This window comes from Triturus cristatus, chromosome 5_2 (genome assembly GCF_964204655.1).
Source record: "Triturus cristatus chromosome 5_2, aTriCri1.1, whole genome shotgun sequence".
In the NCBI taxonomy this organism is placed as follows: Eukaryota; Metazoa; Chordata; class Amphibia; order Caudata; family Salamandridae; genus Triturus; species Triturus cristatus.
The window spans coordinates 573,288,732-573,308,495 of record NC_140588.1 but is presented as its reverse complement, the minus strand read 5'-3'; the positions used below and the strand labels follow the sequence as shown (position 1 = coordinate 573,308,495).

General features: G+C 46.7%; 1 protein-coding gene across 1 annotated transcript; it reads right to left on the bottom strand.

Moving 5' to 3' along the window:
- Positions 1-885: 885 nt before the first annotated feature.
- LOC146825657 (olfactory receptor 13C9-like) lies at positions 886-1,851 on the bottom strand. The gene has a single exon (XM_085606415.1). The coding sequence runs from the start codon at positions 1,849-1,851 to the stop codon at positions 886-888; it is 966 nt and encodes a 321-aa protein (XP_085462541.1).
- Between the last annotated feature and the right edge of the window lie 17,913 nt (positions 1,852-19,764).

Below are 19,764 nucleotides of genomic sequence, written 5' to 3'. Positions count from 1 at the left end.
GAGTTCAGGCATACCAAACTCCATTCACTTATACCTTTTTCGGGCTACGCACGTGGGTGGCACAATCCGTGCTGCAGGCCCACGAGTAACGGTTGACTCACAAGCCCCGGCACCTGCAGTGTCCTTTACTAGGGACTGACAAGTAAGTCCAACATCCAATCATAACACAATTTACCACAGGAGCACCAGCACTTTGCCACTGATCAGCAGTGCGAAAAGCGCGCAGAAACGTTACACGAGCAAAACAGAGTCAACACCGGAGGGCAGAAAGCAAAAACTCGGGGGAAACACACCAAAATTGCCAAGTCTAACAACCAGTAATACCTTTAACTTTCTAAGGACTTTCACTTCGCTTGATTTTCTCAAAGCCCTGTGTCACAATTGGAACATCTAGGGATGAGGAATCCCACCTTTAATCTTTACGCTTCTGCTGACTGAATGTCTGCATCACCTATATCCAGGCCTATTGACTATTTGCCCTCCTATATGTATCTTTATTCTTAAGCATTCGGAGGCTATAGCAAGCTGGTACATATTGCTTTATCAAACCCACGAACTTCAGACAAAATCCTCACCACTCACCCGTTGATGCCATGGTAGCCACAGGTCAGTGGCCATGTTTGTAGCACTATCCTCAAATTGTGTACATTTCTTGAAACACCACAGAACGTCATTTGTTCAGTGAGAAGGAAATGGCTGGATCTCGATTTTTATCTTAATTGTGGATGTCATTCCTAAGAATGACATTTTTGCCTCCTCTTGAGTGATGTTCATGCTGGGAAAAAGATACTAAAGAAAATAGGATTGCTGAAGTTAGGCGAGTCCAGTAGTGTGCTTCTTCTTGACTCTGTACTAAAATCTTGCAATAGTTTAAAGTAAAGCACTTTAGCAACAGAGCCTCCCCTCGGCTGTTAGTTTTGATTGCAACAATGTAGTTCCTACTGTCTTTCTCATTGCCCTTTTCACATCTTTGTTTCTAAGGCTGTATATGAGTGGATTGAGCATGGGAGTAATAATGGTATAAAACACAGCTAATATCTTGTCGCTAGTAGAGTTCTCTGAAACTGGCTTGGTATATAACACCATTGCAGTTCCATAGAAGATAATGACGACTGCCAAGTGTGAACCACAGGTAGAGAAAGTGCGGCGGCGGCCTTCCACTGAATGCATCCTCAAGATGGTGGTAATGATGCAGACATAGGAAATGACAATTAGCGCGAGAGGAAAAATAAGAAATAACGTGGCACCTATAACTTCCACAACTTCATTTATTGAGATATCTGCACAAGCCAACTTCAGCAAGAATGGAGCTTCACAGAAGAAGTGGTCTATCAGGTTAGGTCCGCAAAATGGCGATTGGATAAGGATTAAAATGTCTATCAGTGACATAACAAAGCCACACATCCACATCACACCTGCCAACTTAAGGCAGGCCACTTTGTTCATAATTAATGTGTAGCGCAGAGGGTTGCAAATGGCCACGTAGCGGTCATATGCCATGGCTGCCAGCAGGAGACACTCTGTCTCTCCCAAGAGCAGGTAGAAGTACACTTGAGTCATACAGCCAGCAAATGAAATCGTCTTTGCAGTGGATAAGAAGAGGGACAGGATTTTTGGGGCAATTACAGTTGTATAAGTGATGTCTAAAAAGGACAAGTTGCTTAGCAAAAAGTACATAGGTGTGTGAAGATGAGAATCCACTTGAATGACTGTGATAATAATAAGATTCCCCATCAGTGCACACACGTAGATGAGCAAAAATATCACAAAGAGGATGACCTGAGTCTTGGGATCTTGAGACAGTCCTGCAAGAATAAACTCTGTTACGAAGGACTGGTTTCCTTTTTCCATTGAGTGTGTTCTTGTGGTGCTGTCTGTGGGGAGAGAGAGAGAGGTAACTTTTGCAATAAGGTGTAAATTTAGGTATCAGCAGGCCCTTGGTGCTGCTGACTTAAAGGGCATGTTCTAATGTTATTAAATACTTGAGACAATCTGCAAACACATAACCCTGCAGAGGAGAAATTGGTAGCAATATATACTATGATCACAATATTAATGCCTGCTTTTTGTTACATCAGCAATGATTAAGCTATGTCTACTTTAAGTATGGCTAAGAGGCAGTTTGTTCTGCCTTAACGAGAACTCATGCCATCAACAAAAACAATCATTGACAAAGCCAATAGGTCTTAGAAATCCGAGCGCAATTGGCGTTGTCAATGTCTTTCAGTCATGTTGAATAGCAGCACGTCTGCTGTTCAAGATGGCTGAAAGTCATGTAAAAAAGCATGAAGCCAGTAGTGGCCGGTGTCAGGGAAATGTGGTAGGCAGCACGGGAGGGGACTGTAACAAACAGAACAATAAAAAAACGTACATGCCTGTCTTCTGCTCTTTTGTGCCCAGGCTAAAGCTCCCAGCCTCCCCTATGGCCAATACAAACACTTCTCTCGCATGAGAGCATTGTTGGGATTGGGCAGAGCGGCCTTGTTTTGCAATCTAACGGGAACTGGAAGCCTGTGCCTTCTGACCTCTCCACTCAGCAACACAGCTGGGTTGGAGAGGTGTCAGTGGGCATGAATGTTTGGCCATTTGTCCTAAGACAGCCAGCCAACCCGTCATTCGCACTGATAGCAGTGCTCACCACTTCTCCTTCCCCTGCTGCAGAGCTGTGGCCCCCACGACTGGGCTACAGGACAAAAAATACAGTTATCTGCATTCTATTTTTTGTTTGCCTCTACGGGCAGTGAGGCGACGCTCCTCCTCCATACTGGAGGAGCCTCCGCTGCATGAAGCTTGAACCTCAGTGTAACCAAACTAATTAGAAGATGTGAGAAGCTGGCCTGGTATATAATGTCTACTAATGTAAGTGGGCTCTTTGCACCAGTCCACGCAACTCTTATGGTGATTTAAGAGATCCACACCAAGTATTTATACAAATATGTATTTTATATATAATACTCTCTAGTATGTTCCAATATCTACAACACGGAGATAAACACAATGCACACAATACGTCAGCAAAGAAACACGTAAATAGCACGAAATACACACTGAACCCCAGGGGGGGATCAAACCATATACTAAGAAAGTGGTGAGTAGATAGGGACCCCACGGAGAGCATGTGCACTGTGGAAACACGACTGCATGCTTTGTACAACTCTATATGCAAGTCGCCATTGAATTTATAAAGATTAAGGAACCTTCCCAGTGGACCCCGAAGATACCCCATGGAAGACAGAAGGTTGGAGAGCCACCCCACCTGTGGATACTCTAGTGTCCACGTTACCGACTCCATAAGTGTGAAGTGGTGTTGGAAATTGCCATCAAACCCAATGGAGGACTTCAAGAAAGTGTAGCTTTGGAAAAAGTGTCCGGTGGAATACGAGGATGGATTCTTGATGAGAGGTACCTACAAGCAGAGGGGACAGAGTCTATGTCACCCAGGAGTGAACAGGAGATTTGAAAGACAAATGCCTTCCAATGTTGGGTGTTGCAGGATGGATGATAAGCACCTTGACTTGAAGTTGTGAGGACCAGGCGACGCTGAGGAGGACCAGGAGCCATGCACAAGCTGTCCCACGAAGTATGTCGAGTGCTGAGGGGTCTGTGTACAGTGGGAGGGCCAACAAGCCTTAGCAAATCCAACCAACGCAGGAATCAAAGAAGGAGCAACGTTGGTACCAGCAAGGTCCAGGGGACTACAAAAGCAGGGGAGTCAGGGCAGGCCTCGTGCAATCAAGGGAGCCCAAAAGAAACAAGTGTGACCCACAGGTGGACCCACAGGCCGGAGGTTAGGGAGTCGCGAGATGACCTCAAGCAGGCCACGATTCACACAATGCGGTATGGATGAAGATTCTGGTCACTGGAGTTGCTTAAGCTTGGGGCTACTTGGAGACCAAAGATCTTCTTGGAAGAAAGCCAACAAGCTTTTGCAACTGCAAGTTGGGTGCGGTACACAGGGGCTGGGTTATTGCAACCCCCCACGAGAGATACTTGCCTCAAACTTGTTGAGAGGGCAGGGCTGCCCTTAGGAGCTATGGAAAACGACCACCTGTGTTGCAGAGCCCACGCAGTCAAGAGGAGCTCAGGATCTGCAGATCGGTTGACTTAGTTAAGGTGCCTGCAAATGGAGGGGAGTGACTCCTTCGCTCCCAGGGAGTGCCTTTGATGCTTCACAAGCCCTGGAAGGTTCCTGTATGATGCACAGGCACAGATGATGCAGTAGACTGGAAGGGAGATGAAGTCAGGCCCAAACGAAGTCCAGCAAAGTCCAGAGTGCCCAGGCAGTAGATCTGAATCTTATCTCATGACGAATCTAGGGACCTACACCCAGGTTAGCCCTTACGTACCTTAGGGAAAGGGTTGGGAAAATTCAGGGGACCCTGCCAGGGGAGGGTCAGGACAGGGGAGAGGTCATTCTCATGTCCTTTGTCCAGTTTTGAGCCAGAGCAGAAGCCAACAGCTCCCAGAACTGGTTTGAACTGGACTATGCACAGGGACACCAAATGTCGCCCTCATGCAGACTTTCTGGTGCTGGCAAGGGCACCCACCCAGCCCCAATACACTAAATTCTGTCTGGATGTGACAGGATGCCTATTGTTCCACCTTCCTCTGCTTGAGCTTGGGTCAGGAGCAGGAGGGCAGAAATGTGTTTCCGGTCGGCAGCATCCATTTTGTGCTGTCCGGGTCTAGAAGGTTGGCACCGGGAACACTGAGAGCCTAACAGAGGGCTCTTGCAGTGCTTGGAATCATACCTCCCACATCGTTTATGGTGTGGGGGGTATGATTCCAACTTGTTTGATACCAAACATGTTAGGATTCGTTGCAGCCGTTTTCGAGATGGTCATCGCATAATTACGCAATGTCCCTCTATATATAACATTGCTGCTTTACTGACAACCTGGGAGAATGGACTCCAGAGGCTGCAGGGGTGTCCTGCTCATGCAGGGCCACTCTCTCACTTAGAAACAAGCACCTTGCCTTCAGGATTGCAATGGCCTGCTATAAGTTTTACCTTCTATAGGGGTGACTTATAGGTTTTAACTGCTGTGATCCTTCGATATAGGAAACCTATATCTTTAGTAAGTAGTCTCCCATGAGTGGCATAATGCATGCTTCAGCCCATAGGAGACCTTTTGGGTACCTATGCCCTGGGTCCATGGGTCCCATATACTAAGGACTGATAAGGGTACCGCAGTGGAAGACCTGGGGTCACCGGGCAAGAAGGGGGTAACGTGACTCAAGCGGCGGGGCATCCAAAGGCTTATGTGTAAAGCGACCATACAACACACACATCCCCTGAAGCAGGAAACGCACACAATAAGGGACGCCACACAGTAAGATCAATGCAATATAATCAGTTTTATCTAATCAAATGATATGCAAGCACAGTTCCTTAGATGGCAATGGGCATCACTTGAACACATTAGCATTAGAGTCACCAGCATTTCATTATGGTCACATAGGCAGTACCTGAATACCTTTGCGTCAGATTCACCAGTAATTCATTATCATGCAGTAGGCCACACCTGTATACCTTAGCGTCAGATTCCAGGGCGCTTCATCATAGCTCCAGTAGCAATACCTGGCGAACCTGGGGGAGCAGTAATTACAGCGGTTATTCAGAGCGCTGCGCCCCTCCCACCACTAGCGTTTCACTCTGCCGTGGGTACCATGCGCGGTGACTAACAATTATCAGCGCTTTGAAATAGGGCTGGGGAACTTAGCGCCACCTCAGAAAACTAATAGCGCGTCAAGGCAGGACTCTCAAGCATATCGTTACCCCGGGCATTCCTAGCGCTTCGGAGCAGAACTTGCACGCACAGCGCTACTCGTAATCACAAGGCATTAGGCACTTCAGAGCAGAACTTGAGAACACAGTGCTACTCGTAATCATAAGCATTAAACACTTCAGAGTAGAACTCGAGAACACAGCGCTTCTCGTAATCATGAGACATTAAGCACTTTTGAGCAGAACTTAAGAACACAGTGCTACTCGTAATCATGAGACATTAAGCACTTTTGAGCAGAACTTAAGAACACAGCGCTTCTCGTAATCATGAGACATTAAGCACTCTTGAGCAGAACTTAAGAACACAGCGCTTCTCGTAATCATGAGACATTAAGCACTCTTGAGCAGATCTTAAGAACACAGCGCTTCTCGCACTCAACAGGCCTTAAGCAAGCGGTCCCCTTTTACGCGGCAGTCTCAAGGCAAGGGGGCAATCCCACGGAGGGGAATCAGAGTCTCGGCCGGCACCGGAGCGGTCGCCAGACGGTGCAGTGACGCTCCCGATCAGCAGGGGGCGCACCAGGTCCTCCGCAAGCCTCCCGGGGAGCAGGGGGGTGAGTCCCAGGCCTACACACGGCCACGCTACCTCCCAGCCCCCAGGGGTTACCTTGATCTCGTCGTCCTGGTCTCGGGAGACACTCGGGGGTTCTTTACGGCTTCAGGTCACGCAGTCAGCGTGCTCAGCGGCGGGGGCGGCGACGCGCAGTCCGCCCTCGTCACGTGGGGCTGTAGACGGCTTCACGGCCATCCCAGGCCTTCCGCGACTCACCCAGATGCTGCGACGGCAGCGGCGGGGCCCCGGGCTTCTCCGCGGGCCCCAACTCGATGAGGAGCAACTTCTGGTCCCTGGGCCGCGGCGGTGAGCGCGCTTCCGGTCCCCGCGCCGGGGGGGGGGGGGTACAAATTAAGTGGGATGACAGCGAGCTCAGAGCTCAGCGTAGGACTGACTCAGGGGATCCCCGGCCAGGTCGGAGAGCGCAGGGGTCAGAGCGCTAGTACCTGGTTGATCCCCAGCAGTCCAGCAGTCAGTTGCAGTTTAGGTTTCAATAAGGAGCTTCAGCATTAGATCTCAGCATTCAGTTTCAGCATGAAGTTCCAGCGTTTAGTTTCAGCATTCAGTTTCAGCATGAAGGTTCAGCATAAAGTTTCAGCATTCAGTCTTAGCAGTCTTACTGGCGCAGATGTCTCTGGCGCCCTTAGGGGTTCTGTTCCTTGGGGGGTAGGGATTGAGTTGGTGACTAGTTCCCTCCTAGTCAAGCTTGGCAGAGGGTCCCTGGGTTCTCCTACCGCTGGGCTAGATCAGTGGGCTGTACAGGATCCCTCACTCACTTAAAAGGCAGTACCTAAGTCCTGTCACTTTCAGAGGCATAAGTCCCTGGCTAGGCCCTACCGCCTAAAACTCCTACGTGGATTCCCCAGCTCTGCTTTACCCCAACTGGCCAACTAACCAGAAAAAGTTCCCTCCCTCACTTAAGTAGCCCTAGGTCAGGTGACCTCTATCCAAGGCAGCAAAAGTAAAACCACACCTCCCTCCTAGAAGGTTCCAGCACATTCCAGGAGCTTCCCCATTCTACCTATGGGACAAAAAAGGCGGGCTGGTGTCGCAACATTGTTGTAGGGTTCCAGACAGCTCCTGGCAGCTAGGGTGCTACTAATGAAGACCACTCTGCAGTAGCAGGGGTCTGTGGCAGCCATCTTGGGAGAAGGGAGCACCTGCACCTTAACACTGATTGGCAATGAAAAGGCGCCCGGAGACCTAAGTCCAACATAAAAATGAGGGTGGAAAAAATGAGGCACGATCAAAAACAGATGGAGAGACCGCCCTAGGGCTGACAGGTCTAACACGCAGTAACCAATCTGAGATTGTACCTAGGTACTAACATAACAGTTTAGGGATAGCAGATAGACTGGAGTCCTAATTAGCAGGATCCCAGTCGGACTAGTCAAAAACAGCATCACATCAAGCAAAAAGTGGGGGTAACCATAGAAGCAGATCCTGCTTTCCTACAGAGGATATGCAAATTGGGTTGTATGATGTTACAATGCATACCATTACAAAGCATGCTTTTACAACACGGGCATTACAATGTAAACATCACTACAATGCATGATTTTACAATCAATACCATTACAACTCAGTCCCACAGAATAACATTATAACTACCATCAACTGCTCCCTGGCAACCGCCTCATTCCCCAATGACTGGAAACATGCTGAGATCAACCCCCTCCTGAAGAAACCCTTGGTGGATCCCACCGACCTCAAAAGCTACAGACCCATCTCCCTGCTCCTGTTCCCAGATAAAGTCATCGAGAAAGCCATCAACAGCCAACTCTCCACATTCATCGAAGAGCACAACATCTTTGACTCCTCCCAATCTGGCTTCAGAAAACATCACAGTATGGAAACTGCCATCCTCTCCGCAACAGATGACATCCGCACCTTACTGGACAAAGGAGAAACAGCAGCCCTCATCTTCCTCGACCTCACAGCGGCGTTTAACACAGTCTATCACCGCACCCTAATACGCAGACTCCACAACGCAGGGATCCAAGACAAGGCCCTCAACTGGATCTGCTCCTTCCTCTCCGGCAGAACGCAACGGGTCAGACTCCCCCCTTTCCTCTCGTACCCTACACTTACCACCTGCGGAGTCCCCCAAGGGTCCTCCCTCAGCCCTACACTCTTCAACGTCTACATGGCTTCTCATCGTCAGAACCTACGGACTCAACATTGTGTCATACGCAGACGACACACAACTCATCCTCTCCCTATCCAACGAACCCAATACCGCAAGACACAACTTTCGAGAAGGCATGGAAGACGTTGCAAAATGGATGAAAAACAGCTGCCTACAACTAAACACCAACGAAACAGAAGTACTCATCATGGGCCCAAACCCTGATCCCTGGAACAACACCTGGTGGTCCCTCGCCCTTGGAAGCCCGCCCACCCCCACAGACCATGCACGCAACCTGGCAATCATCCTGGATTCGGGGCTCAAAATGGAACGCCAGTCAGATCAACTCCGTCTCGTCCTCCTACTTCCACACCTTCCGCATCCTACGTAAGACCTTCAAATGGATCCCCCTCGAACACAGAAAGACCGTCACTCACGCCCTGGTGACCAGCAGGCTCGACTAGGGCAACGCACTCTATGCTGTAATAAACAAAAACCTCACCCGCAAGCTACAGAACATCCAAAACGCCGCCGCAAGACTGGTCCTCAACCTGCCAAGACACTGCCACATCTCCCAGCACCTGCGCACAGTCCACTGGCTCCCCATCAAAGCTAAAGTCACCTTCAAGATGCTCACCCTCGCCAACAAGGCCCTCCACGACACCGGACCAGCATACCAGAACAGCCGTCTCAAATTCCACGCTCCCCAAAGAACCCTACGATCAGCCCAGCTCTCCTGCGCTGTGGTCCCCCACACCAGAAAGATCAGATCAGGCGGCTGCTCCTCCTTCCTTGCGGCCAGAGCCTGGAATGCCCTCCCACCTCAGACAGACAACATCTCTCCCCATCTTCACAAGAAACCTCAAAACCTGGCTCTTCGACAGACCCCCTCCTTGATGGACTGGAACCAGCGAGATCCCCTCCCCCAGCACCTCGAGACTCTCACGGGTGAGTAGTTGCGCTTAACAAACACCTGATTGGTTGATTGATACCATTACAACGCATACCACTGCAACATACACCATAACAACGCATACCATTACACTGCAATTATAGTAAACATAAAAAATACAGTTTACCTGTTTCTCAATTTTTTTTAAACAATAACAATTCAATTTGATATAGCAATAACAAAACAAATGCGAGAATAAACATTAACTGTTCTTAACAAGGTTATAAAAACATTATCAATGTAACACTGATAGGAAAAGAAGCAGATGCATTACAAAAATAATTTTACAGGTGTCCTTCTCCATTTTTACTAAATGTCCATATCAGTGACCTATCAAAATGGCTGCCGAACTAACCATGAAAGAAAAAAAACATATTTGTGAACATTACATATTAAATATAGTTTCTATCAGAACTAGGTTCACAATTAAAGGTGCAATCAAAATCATATTTTGTTTTAAATTACCATTTACCACACAAAAAAGTGTAAATTGAACCATCCACCATTTTGTGCTCAGTAGCTCACTGACTTCCCAGGTGACCACACGCATCGGAGCACAGAGAAAAAAAGACAGATTTCTTTTGAACACTGTCACCTACAGATCAAGTAAGTAAAACAGTTACAATGAACAGATAATACACTAAAACCCCTAAACATTTGGTAACAATGGGGCCAATTCACAGAACTAATCTGTGATAAAGTCCTAAACTTACCACTTTTGGTATTCACAGAAGGCATTTAGTAGTAGTAAAGTTAGGACTCCTAACTTTATCACTACTGAACTGAGATAAAATCCTAAACTTGCTACTTTTAGTATTCACAGAAGGCATTTAGTAGTAGTAAAGTTAGTACTCCTAACTTTACTACTACTAAATACCTTTTGTGAATACCGAAAGTCGTGAAGTTAGAATTGTATCTCAGCTTAGTAGTAGTAAAGTTAGGAGTCCTAACTTTACTACTACTAAATGCCTTCTGTGAACACCAAAAGTAGCAAGTTTAGAATTTTATCTCAGATTAGTTCTGTGAATTGGCCCCAATATATATTTTTTAAATCCACAGACTTTTACCTGACTCTCGACAGGACCCCCACAATAGTAAGAGCATGTTCTAGAACCCGATCGGTATTTAAAAAAAGATTCCAATTATTATTTTTATTTTTTAAATACATAAACTAAGTACTGTGGTGGTTTTTAAAATTACTAATAGTAGTATGATAGGAAATGTCATTTGGAAAATTAGTGTCCAGAATTTACCTCAGGGTAGATGCTGGAAAGTGAAGACATACAAAATGTATATTCGAAATCCGACAACAGTTTACCTCATGGATGGTGCGGGGCAGGTGTTTGCCGCATAAAAGGTGGAGGATTGTGGTGCGGGGAAAAATTACTATTCCTATCCCAATAAGTGTTTGCCTCAGAAAAGGTGCTGGGTAGTGGTAAGGGGCAAAACTACTAATCCTACTCCAACAGGTGTTTACCTCAGGGAAGGTGCTAGATACTGGTGGGGGTCAAAATGACTATTTCTACTCCAACAGGTGTTTGCCTCCGTGAAGATGCTGGTTGGTGGTGGGAGACAAAATAACTATTCCTACTCCAACAGGTGTTTGCCTCAGGGAAGGTGCTGGATGGTAGTGGGGGCAAAACTGCTATTCCTACTCCTACTGGTGTCTGCCTCAGAAAAGGTAATGGATGGTGGTAAGGGGCAAAATTACTAATCCTACTCCAACAGGTGTTTGCCTCAGAATAGGTGCTTGATAGTGGTAGGGAAGAAAATAAGTATTCCTACTCTGACATGTCTTTGCCTGAGGGAATGTGCTGAATGGAGGTGGGGGCAAAATAACTATTCCTACTCTGACATGTGTTTGCCACACCGAAGGTGCTGGATCGTGGTGGGTGGCAACATTTCTATTCCTACTCCTACAGGTGTTTGTCTCAAGGAAGGTGCTGGATGGTGGTGGGGGCAAATTAACTATTTGTACTCTGACAGGTGTTTGCTTCAGAGAAGGTGCTGGATTGCGGTGGGGACAAATTAACTATTTGTACTCCGACAGGTGTTTGCCTCAGGGAAGGTGATGAATGGTAGTGGGGGAAAAATAACTATTCCTACTCCGACAGGTGTATTCTCAGGGAAGGTGCTGAATGGTGGTAGGGGGCAAAATATATATTCCTACTCTAACAGGGGTTTGCCTCAGGAAAGGTGCTGGATAGTGGTGGGGGCAAAATAACAATTCCTACTCTGACAGGTGTTCGCCACAGAGAAGGTGCTGGATGGTGGTGGGGGCAAAACTGCTATTCCTACTCCTACTGGTGTCTGCCTCAGAAAAGGTGATGGATGGTGGTAAGGGGCAAAATTACTAATCCTACTCCAACAGGTGTTTGCCTCAGGAAAGGGGCTTGATAGTGGTAGGGAAGAAAATAAGTATTCCTACCCTGACATGTCTTTGCCTCAGGGAATGTGCTGGATGGTGGTGGGGGCAAAATAACTATTCCTACTCTGACCGGTGTTTGCCACACCGAAGGTGCTGGATCGTGGTGGGTGGCAACATTTCTATTCCTACTCCTACAGGTGTTTGCTTAGGGAAGGTACTGGATGGTGGTAGGGGGCAAAATAACTATTCCTACTCTGACAGGTGTTTGCCACAGAGAAGGTGCTGGATGGTGGTGGGGCGCAAAATAACGGTTCCTACTCTGACAGGTGTTTGCCTCAGGGAAGATGCTGGATGGTGGTGGGGAGCACAATAACTGTTTCTACTCCGACAGGTGTTTGCTTAGGGAAGGTGCTGGATGGTGGTGGGGAGCACAATAACTGTTTCTACTACGATAGGTGTTTGCTTCAGAGAAGGTGCTGGATGGTGGTGGGGCAAAATAACTATTCCTACACCAACAGGTGTTTGCATCAGGGAAGGTGCTTGATGGTGGTGGGGGGCAAAATAACTATTCCTACTCTGGCAGGTGTTTGCCACACAGAAGGTGCTGGATGGTGGAGAGTGGGAACATTTCTATTCCTACTACTACAGGTGTTTGCCTCAGGAAAGGGGCTGGACGGTGGTGGGGGCAACATAACTATTCCTACTCCAACAGGGGTTTGTCCCAGGGAAGGTGCTGGGTGGTTGTGGGGGGGCAAAATAACTATTTTTACTCCAACAGGTATTTTCCAAACAGAAAGTGCTGGATGGTGGTGGGGGGCAAAATTGCTATTCCTACTCCTGCAGATGTTTGCCTCAGGGAAGGTGTTGGATGGTGGTGGGGGCAAATTAACTATTTCTACTCCGACAGGTGTTTTGCTTCAGAGAAGGTGCTGGGTGGTGGTGGGGCAAAATAACTATTCCTATTTCAACAGGTGTTTGCCTCAGGGAACGTTGTTGATGGTGGTAGGGAAAAAATAAGTATTCCTACTCCGACAGGTGTTTGCCTCAGGGAAGGTGCTGGATGGTGGTGGGGTCAAAATAACTATTCCTACTCTGACAGGTGTTTGCCACACAGAAGGTGCTGGATGGTGGTGGGTGGCAAATGTTTTATTCCTACTCCTATAGGTGTTTGCCTCAGGGAAGGGGCTGGATGGTGGCGGGGACAAAATAACTGTTCCTACTCCGACAGGTGTTTGCCTCAATTAAGGTGCTGGATGGTAGTGGGGGCAAAATAACTATTCCTACTCCAACAGGGGTTTGCCTCAGGGAAGGTGCTGGATGGTAGTGGGGGCAAAACTGCTATTCCTACTCCTACTGGTGTCTGCCTCAGAAAAGGTAATGGATGGTGGTAAGGGGCAAAATTACTAATCCTACTCCAACAGGTGTTTGCCTCAGAATAGGTGCTTGATAGTGGTAGGGAAAAAAATAGGTATTCCTACTCTGACATGTCTTTGCCTGAGGGAATGTGCTGGATGGTGGTGGGGGCAAAATAACTATTCCTACTCTGACAGGTGTTTGCCACACCGAAGGTGCTGGATCGTGGTGGGTGGCAACATTTCTATTCCTACTCCTACAGGTGTTTGTCTCAAGGAAGGTGCTGGATGGTGGTGGGGGCAAATTAACTATTTGTACTCTGACAGGTGTTTGCTTCAGAGAAGGTGCTGGATTGTGGTGGGGACAAATTAACTATTTGTACTCCGACAGGTGTTTGCCTCAGGGAAGGTGATGAATGGTAGTGGGGGAAAAATAACTATTCCTACTCCGACAGGTGTATTCTCAGGGAAGGTGCTGAATGGTGGTAGGGGGCAAAATAACTATTCCTACTCTAACAGGGGTTTGCCTCAGGAAAGGTGCTGGATAGTGGTGGGGGCAAAATAACAATTCCTACTCTGACAGGTGTTCGCCACAGAGAAGGTGCTGGATGGTGGTGGGGGCAAAACTGCTATTCCTACTCCTACTGGTGTCTGCCTCAGAAAAGGTGATGGATGGTGGTAAGGGGCAAAATTACTAATCCTACTCCAACAAGTGTTTGCCTCAGGAAAGGTGCTTGATAGTGGTAGGGAAGAAAATAAGTATTCCTACTCTGACATGTCTTTGCCTCAGGGAATGTGCTGGATGGTGGTGGGGGCAAAATAACTATTCCTACTCTGACCGGTGTTTGCCACACCGAAGGTGCTGGATCGTGGTGGGTGGCAACATTTCTATTCCTACTCCTACAGGTGTTTGCTTAGGGAAGGTACTGGATGGTGGTAGGGGGCAAAATAACTATTCCTACTCTGACAGGTGTTTGCCACAGAGAAGGTGCTGGATGGTGGTGGGGCGCAAAAGAACTGTTCCTACTCTGACAGGTGTTTGCCTCAGGGAAGATGGTGGATGGGGGTGGGGAGCACAATAACTGTTTCTACTCCGACAGGTGTTTGCTTAGGGAAGGTGCTGGATGGTGGTGGGGAGCACAATAACTGTTTCTACTACGATAGGTGTTTGCTTCAGAGAAGGTGCTGGATGGTGGTGGGGCAAAAAACCTATTCCTACACCAACAGGTGTTTGCCTCAGGGAAGGTGCTTGATGGTGGTGGGGGGCAAAATAACTATTCCTACTCTGACAGGTGTTTGCCACAGAGAAGGTGCTGGATGGTGGAGAGTGGGAACATTTCTATTCCTACTACTACAGGTGTTTGCCTCAGGAAAGGGGCTGGACGGTGGTGGGGGCAACATAACTATTCCTACTCCAACAGGGGTTTGTCCCAGGGAAGGTGCTGGGTGGTTGTGGGGGGGCAAAATAACTATTTTTACTCCAACAGGTATTTTCCAAACAGAAAGTGCTGGATGGTGGTGGGGGGCAAAATTGCTATTCCTACTCCTGCAGATGTTTGCCTCAGGGAAGGTGTTGGATGGTGGTGGGGGCAAATTAACTATTTCTACTCCGACAGGTGTTTTGCTTCAGAGAAGGTGCTGGGTGGTGGTGGGGCAAAATAACTATTCCTATTTCAACAGGTGTTTGCCTCAGGGAACGTGGTTGATGGTGGTAGGGAAAAAATAAGTATTCCTACTCCGACAGGTGTTTGCCTCAGGGAAGGTGCTGGATGGTGGTGGGGGCAAAATAACTATTCCTACTCTGACAGGTGTTTGCCACACAGAAGGTGCTGGATGGTGGTGGGTGGCAAATGTTTTATTCCTACTCCTATAGGTGTTTGCCTCAGGGAAGGGGCTGGATGGTGGCGGGGACAAAATAACTGTTCCTACTCCGACAGGTGTTTGCCTCAATTAAGGTGCTGGATGGTAGTGGGGGCAAAATAACTATTCCTACTCCAACAGGGGTTTGCCTCAGGGAAGGTGCTGGATGGTAGTGGGGGCAAAACTGCTATTCCTACTCCTACTGGTGTCTGCCTCAGAAAAGGTAATGGATGGTGGTAAGGGGCAAAATTACTAATCCTACTCCAACAGGTGTTTGCCTCAGAATAGGTGCTTGATAGTGGTAGGGAAAAAAATAGGTATTCCTACTCTGACATGTCTTTGCCTGAGGGAATGTGCTGGATGGTGGTGGGGGCAAAATAACTATTCCTACTCTGACAGGTGTTTGCCACACCGAAGGTGCTGGATCGTGGTGGGTGGCAACATTTCTATTCCTACTCCTACAGGTGTTTGTCTCAAGGAAGGTGCTGGATGGTGGTGGGGGCAAATTAACTATTTGTACTCTGACAGGTGTTTGCTTCAGAGAAGGTGCTGGATTGTGGTGGGGACAAATTAACTATTTGTACTCCGACAGGTGTTTGCCTCAGGGAAGGTGATGAATGGTAGTGGGGGAAAAATAACTATTCCTACTCCGACAGGTGTATTCTCAGGGAAGGTGCTGAATGATGGTAGGGGGCAAAATAACTATTCCTACTCTAACAGGGGTTTGCCTCAGGAAAGGTGCTGGATAGTGGTGGGGGCAAAATAACAATTCCTACTCTGACAGGTGTTCGCCACAGAGAAGGTGCTGGATGGTGGTGGGGGCAAAACTGCTATTCCTACTCCTACTGGTGTCTGCCTCAGAAAAGGTGATGGATGGTGGTAAGGGGCAAAATTACTAATCCTACTCCAACAAGTGTTTGCCTCAGGAAAGGTGCTTGATAGTGGTAGGGAAGAAAATAAGTATTCCTACTCTGACATGTCTTTGCCTCAGGGAATGTGCTGGATGGTGGTGGGGGCAAAATAACTATTCCTACTCTGACCGGTGTTTGCCACACCGAAGGTGCTGGATCGTGGTGGGTGGCAACATTTCTATTCCTACTCCTACAGGTGTTTGCTTAGGGAAGGTACTGGATGGTGGTAGGGGGCAAAATAACTATTCCTACTCTGACAGGTGTTTGCCACAGAGAAGGTGCTGGATGGTGGTGGGGCGCAAAAGAACTGTTCCTACTCTGACAGGTGTTTGCCTCAGGGAAGATGGTGGATGGGGGTAGGGAGCACAATAACTGTTTCTACTCCGACAGGTGTTTGCTTAGGGAAGGTGCTGGATGGTGGTGGGGAGCACAATAACTGTTTCTACTACGATAGGTGTTTGCTTCAGAGAAGGTGCTGGATGGTGGTGGGGCAAAATAACTATTCCTACACCAACAGGTGTTTGCCTCAGGGAAGGTGCTTGATGGTGGTGGGGGGCAAAATAACTATTCCTACTCTGACAGGTGTTTGCCACACAGAAGGTGCTGGATGGTGGAGAGTGGGAACATTTCTATTCCTACTACTACAGGTGTTTGCCTCAGGAAAGGGGCTGGACGGTGGTGGGGGCAACATAACTATTCCTACTCCAACAGGGGTTTGTCCCAGGGAAGGTGCTGGGTGGTTGTGGGGGGGCAAAATAACTATTTTTACTCCGACAGGTATTTTCCAAACAGAAAGTGCTGGATGGTGGTGGGGGGCAAAATTGCTATTCCTACTCCTGCAGGTGTTTACCTCAGGGAAGGTGTTGGATGGTGGTGGGGGCAAATTAACTATTTCTACTCCGACAGGTGTTTTGCTTCAGAGAAGGTGCTGGGTGGTGGTGGGGCAAAATAACTATTCCTATTTCAACAGGTGTTTGCCTCAGGGAACGTGGTTGATGGTGGTAGGGAAAAAATAAGTATTCCTACTCCGACAGGTGTTTGCCTCAGGGAAGGTGCTGGATGGTGGTGGGGGCAAAATAACTATTCCTACTCTGACAGGTGTTTGCCACACAGAAGGTGCTGGATGGTGGTGGGTGGCAAATGTTTTATTCCTACTCCTATAGGTGTTTGCCTCAGGGAAGGGGCTGGATGGTGGCGGGGACAAAATAACTGTTCCTACTCCAACAGGTGTTTTCCTCAATTAAAGGTGCTGGATGGTAGTGGGGGCAAAATAACTATTCCTACTCCAACAGGGGTTTGCCTCAGTAAAGGTGCTGGATGGTGGTGGGGGGCAAAATAACTATTCCTACTCCGACAGATGATTGCCTCAGGGAAGGTGCTGGATGTTGGTGGGTGGCAAAATAACAATTCCTACTCCAATGGGTGTTTGCCTCAGGGAAGGTGCTGGATGGTGGTGGGGGCACAATTCTATTCCTACTCCAACAGGGGTGTTCCACACAGAAAGTGTTGGATGGTGGTGGGGGAGCAAAATTACTATTCCTACTTCTGCAGGTTTTTGCCTCAGGGAAGGCGCGGGATGGTGGTGGGGCAGATTAACTAGTTCTACTCCGACAGGTGTTTGCTTCAGAGAAGGTGCTCGATGGTGGTGGGACAAAATAACTATTCTTACACCAACAGGTGTTTGCCTCGGGGAAGGTGCTTGATGGTGGTGGGGGGCAAAATAACTATTCCTATTCCTACAGATGTTTGCCTCAGGGAAGGGGCAGGATGGTGGCAGGGGGAAAGAACTGTTCTTACTCCGACAGGTGTATGCCTTAGGGAAGGTGCTGGATGGTGGTGGGGGAAAATAACTATTCCTACTCTGACATGTGTTTGCCTCAGGGAAGGTGCTGGATGGTGGTAGAGGGCAAAATAACTGTTCCTACTTTAACAGGGGTTTGCCTCAGGGAAGGTGCTGGATGGTGGTGGGGGGCACTGAAATAAAGTATTCAACTGTACCTATTTATAAAGAAAATAGAAAGCATGAACAGGAAATAATACTCACATTTTCTTTTCTTTATCATAACTGCTACTATTTACCTTTGAAATTAAAGGTTGTTAAAACTCAGCACAACATAATACAGATGATTAAAAGTGTTTACGAACATTGGAATAGCTCAACAGGTAAGAATTGTATGCAAGAAACTCTTTTATTCCATAAAGTTTTAACATCTGCCACAATGTAAGAAGGGAAATACAAAGTCACTCCTAACCCAATCTCAAAAACATATATCTGAGTAAATGAAGTATGTAAAAACTAACAATGAGAAAAATACATTGTCTTTTTAACAGGTCCAGTACAAACCATCCATCCGCTGGATAATGAAAATGGAAAAAATAATATACAGACATATCTTCTTTACATTTCTCTACAGATCAACCCATGTCACACCACCAGTGTGGAAGAACACATCCTCAAAAAAATAAAAAACTTCACTTTCAGAAGTTGCTGATTGCACAACAGGCTAACCCGTTGAAGGTAAAACTGAATTAAATCACAGTTATCACCAATATTAACTTTCTTTTCACAGCTTTAAAGGAAACATTTTTTGGATTGTAAACATAGCATGGCCTAAAGAATATGAACGTTATAATCGAAGAAAACATGTAGACTCTCAAATAAATACCACACCACCTAGCTAGAAGAAAACAATCTCCACCAATCAACACAAATCCACACCTTCATCTTTGTAAGTTACTTTTCACAGAACAGAGAAACCCATTTAAGGTAACAAACAACAAAAACTCAATTATCACCCAAAATACTTTTGTTTTCACAGGTATCAACCCAAAAACAAACTAAAGCAAACATAGCAAAACCTAGGATAAATAACCATTGTTATGAAAAAGAATTGTTGATTGTGAAATAAGTAATTTAAAAACATTTTTCCCTACCAGGTAAAATTTTACAAAAACACATTTACCGACCAATTCACAATGACATGTTTTTTAGCTTGTTTTCTTTCTTCTGGCACATAAAAAAATGAGAGCAAGAAAACAAGCAAGCTATATTAAATCAAGCATGAGGAATAGACCAGTGAGCTCCTGTGGCTACCTTTATTGTATGGAGAGATTAACTGAGCCCAGTAGTCACTGGTGGTATGTGCAGTATCATGCATCCCATTGCAAAGGCAGAGCGGTTACTCTCAGTGACACTGTTGAAAAAACAACCAAGCATAACCACTCTGCCTCTGCAATGGAGATCGAAGTTTGTCAAAATATTGAACAAATGAAAACTCTTGCATCCTCCTCCAAAGAACCTTGTGGCTCAGTTTTGAGGGAGGTTTCCCAAAACATACCTATGCATGTAGCTAGTTCTATGCCTACTATTCCTAATCCATGTAGTAATATACAGAGATAAAAACAGGCAAGTAACCTTCAACGTGTAACACCCCAAACCTACTCAGATATCAACATAACTAAACAATTGACAGTAACCTTTACTAACGAATCTTTCCTTTTCCATGAAAACAAAAACCCTCTGAAACAAACACTAATTTTTAGCACCTCCTGTAACCTTGCAAAACTGGAGAATAGTGAAACGTGGATGATGGATGGTACCTTTAAGTTCACCCCCCATCCCTTTAGCCAAATATACACTATTCATGCCAACATTAATAACACCACTGTTCCTTTAGTGTACAGTTTACTGCTTGATAAGCAAGCTTCAACCTATGCTGAATTTTTGTTAGTAATAAATACTAAAACTCTAAATAAAAGTCCTAGAAAAGTGATCATTGATAATAAATTATCAATGATTAATACCATTTCTTAATTAGACCCAGAAACCCAAACTCAATTATGTTTTTTCCA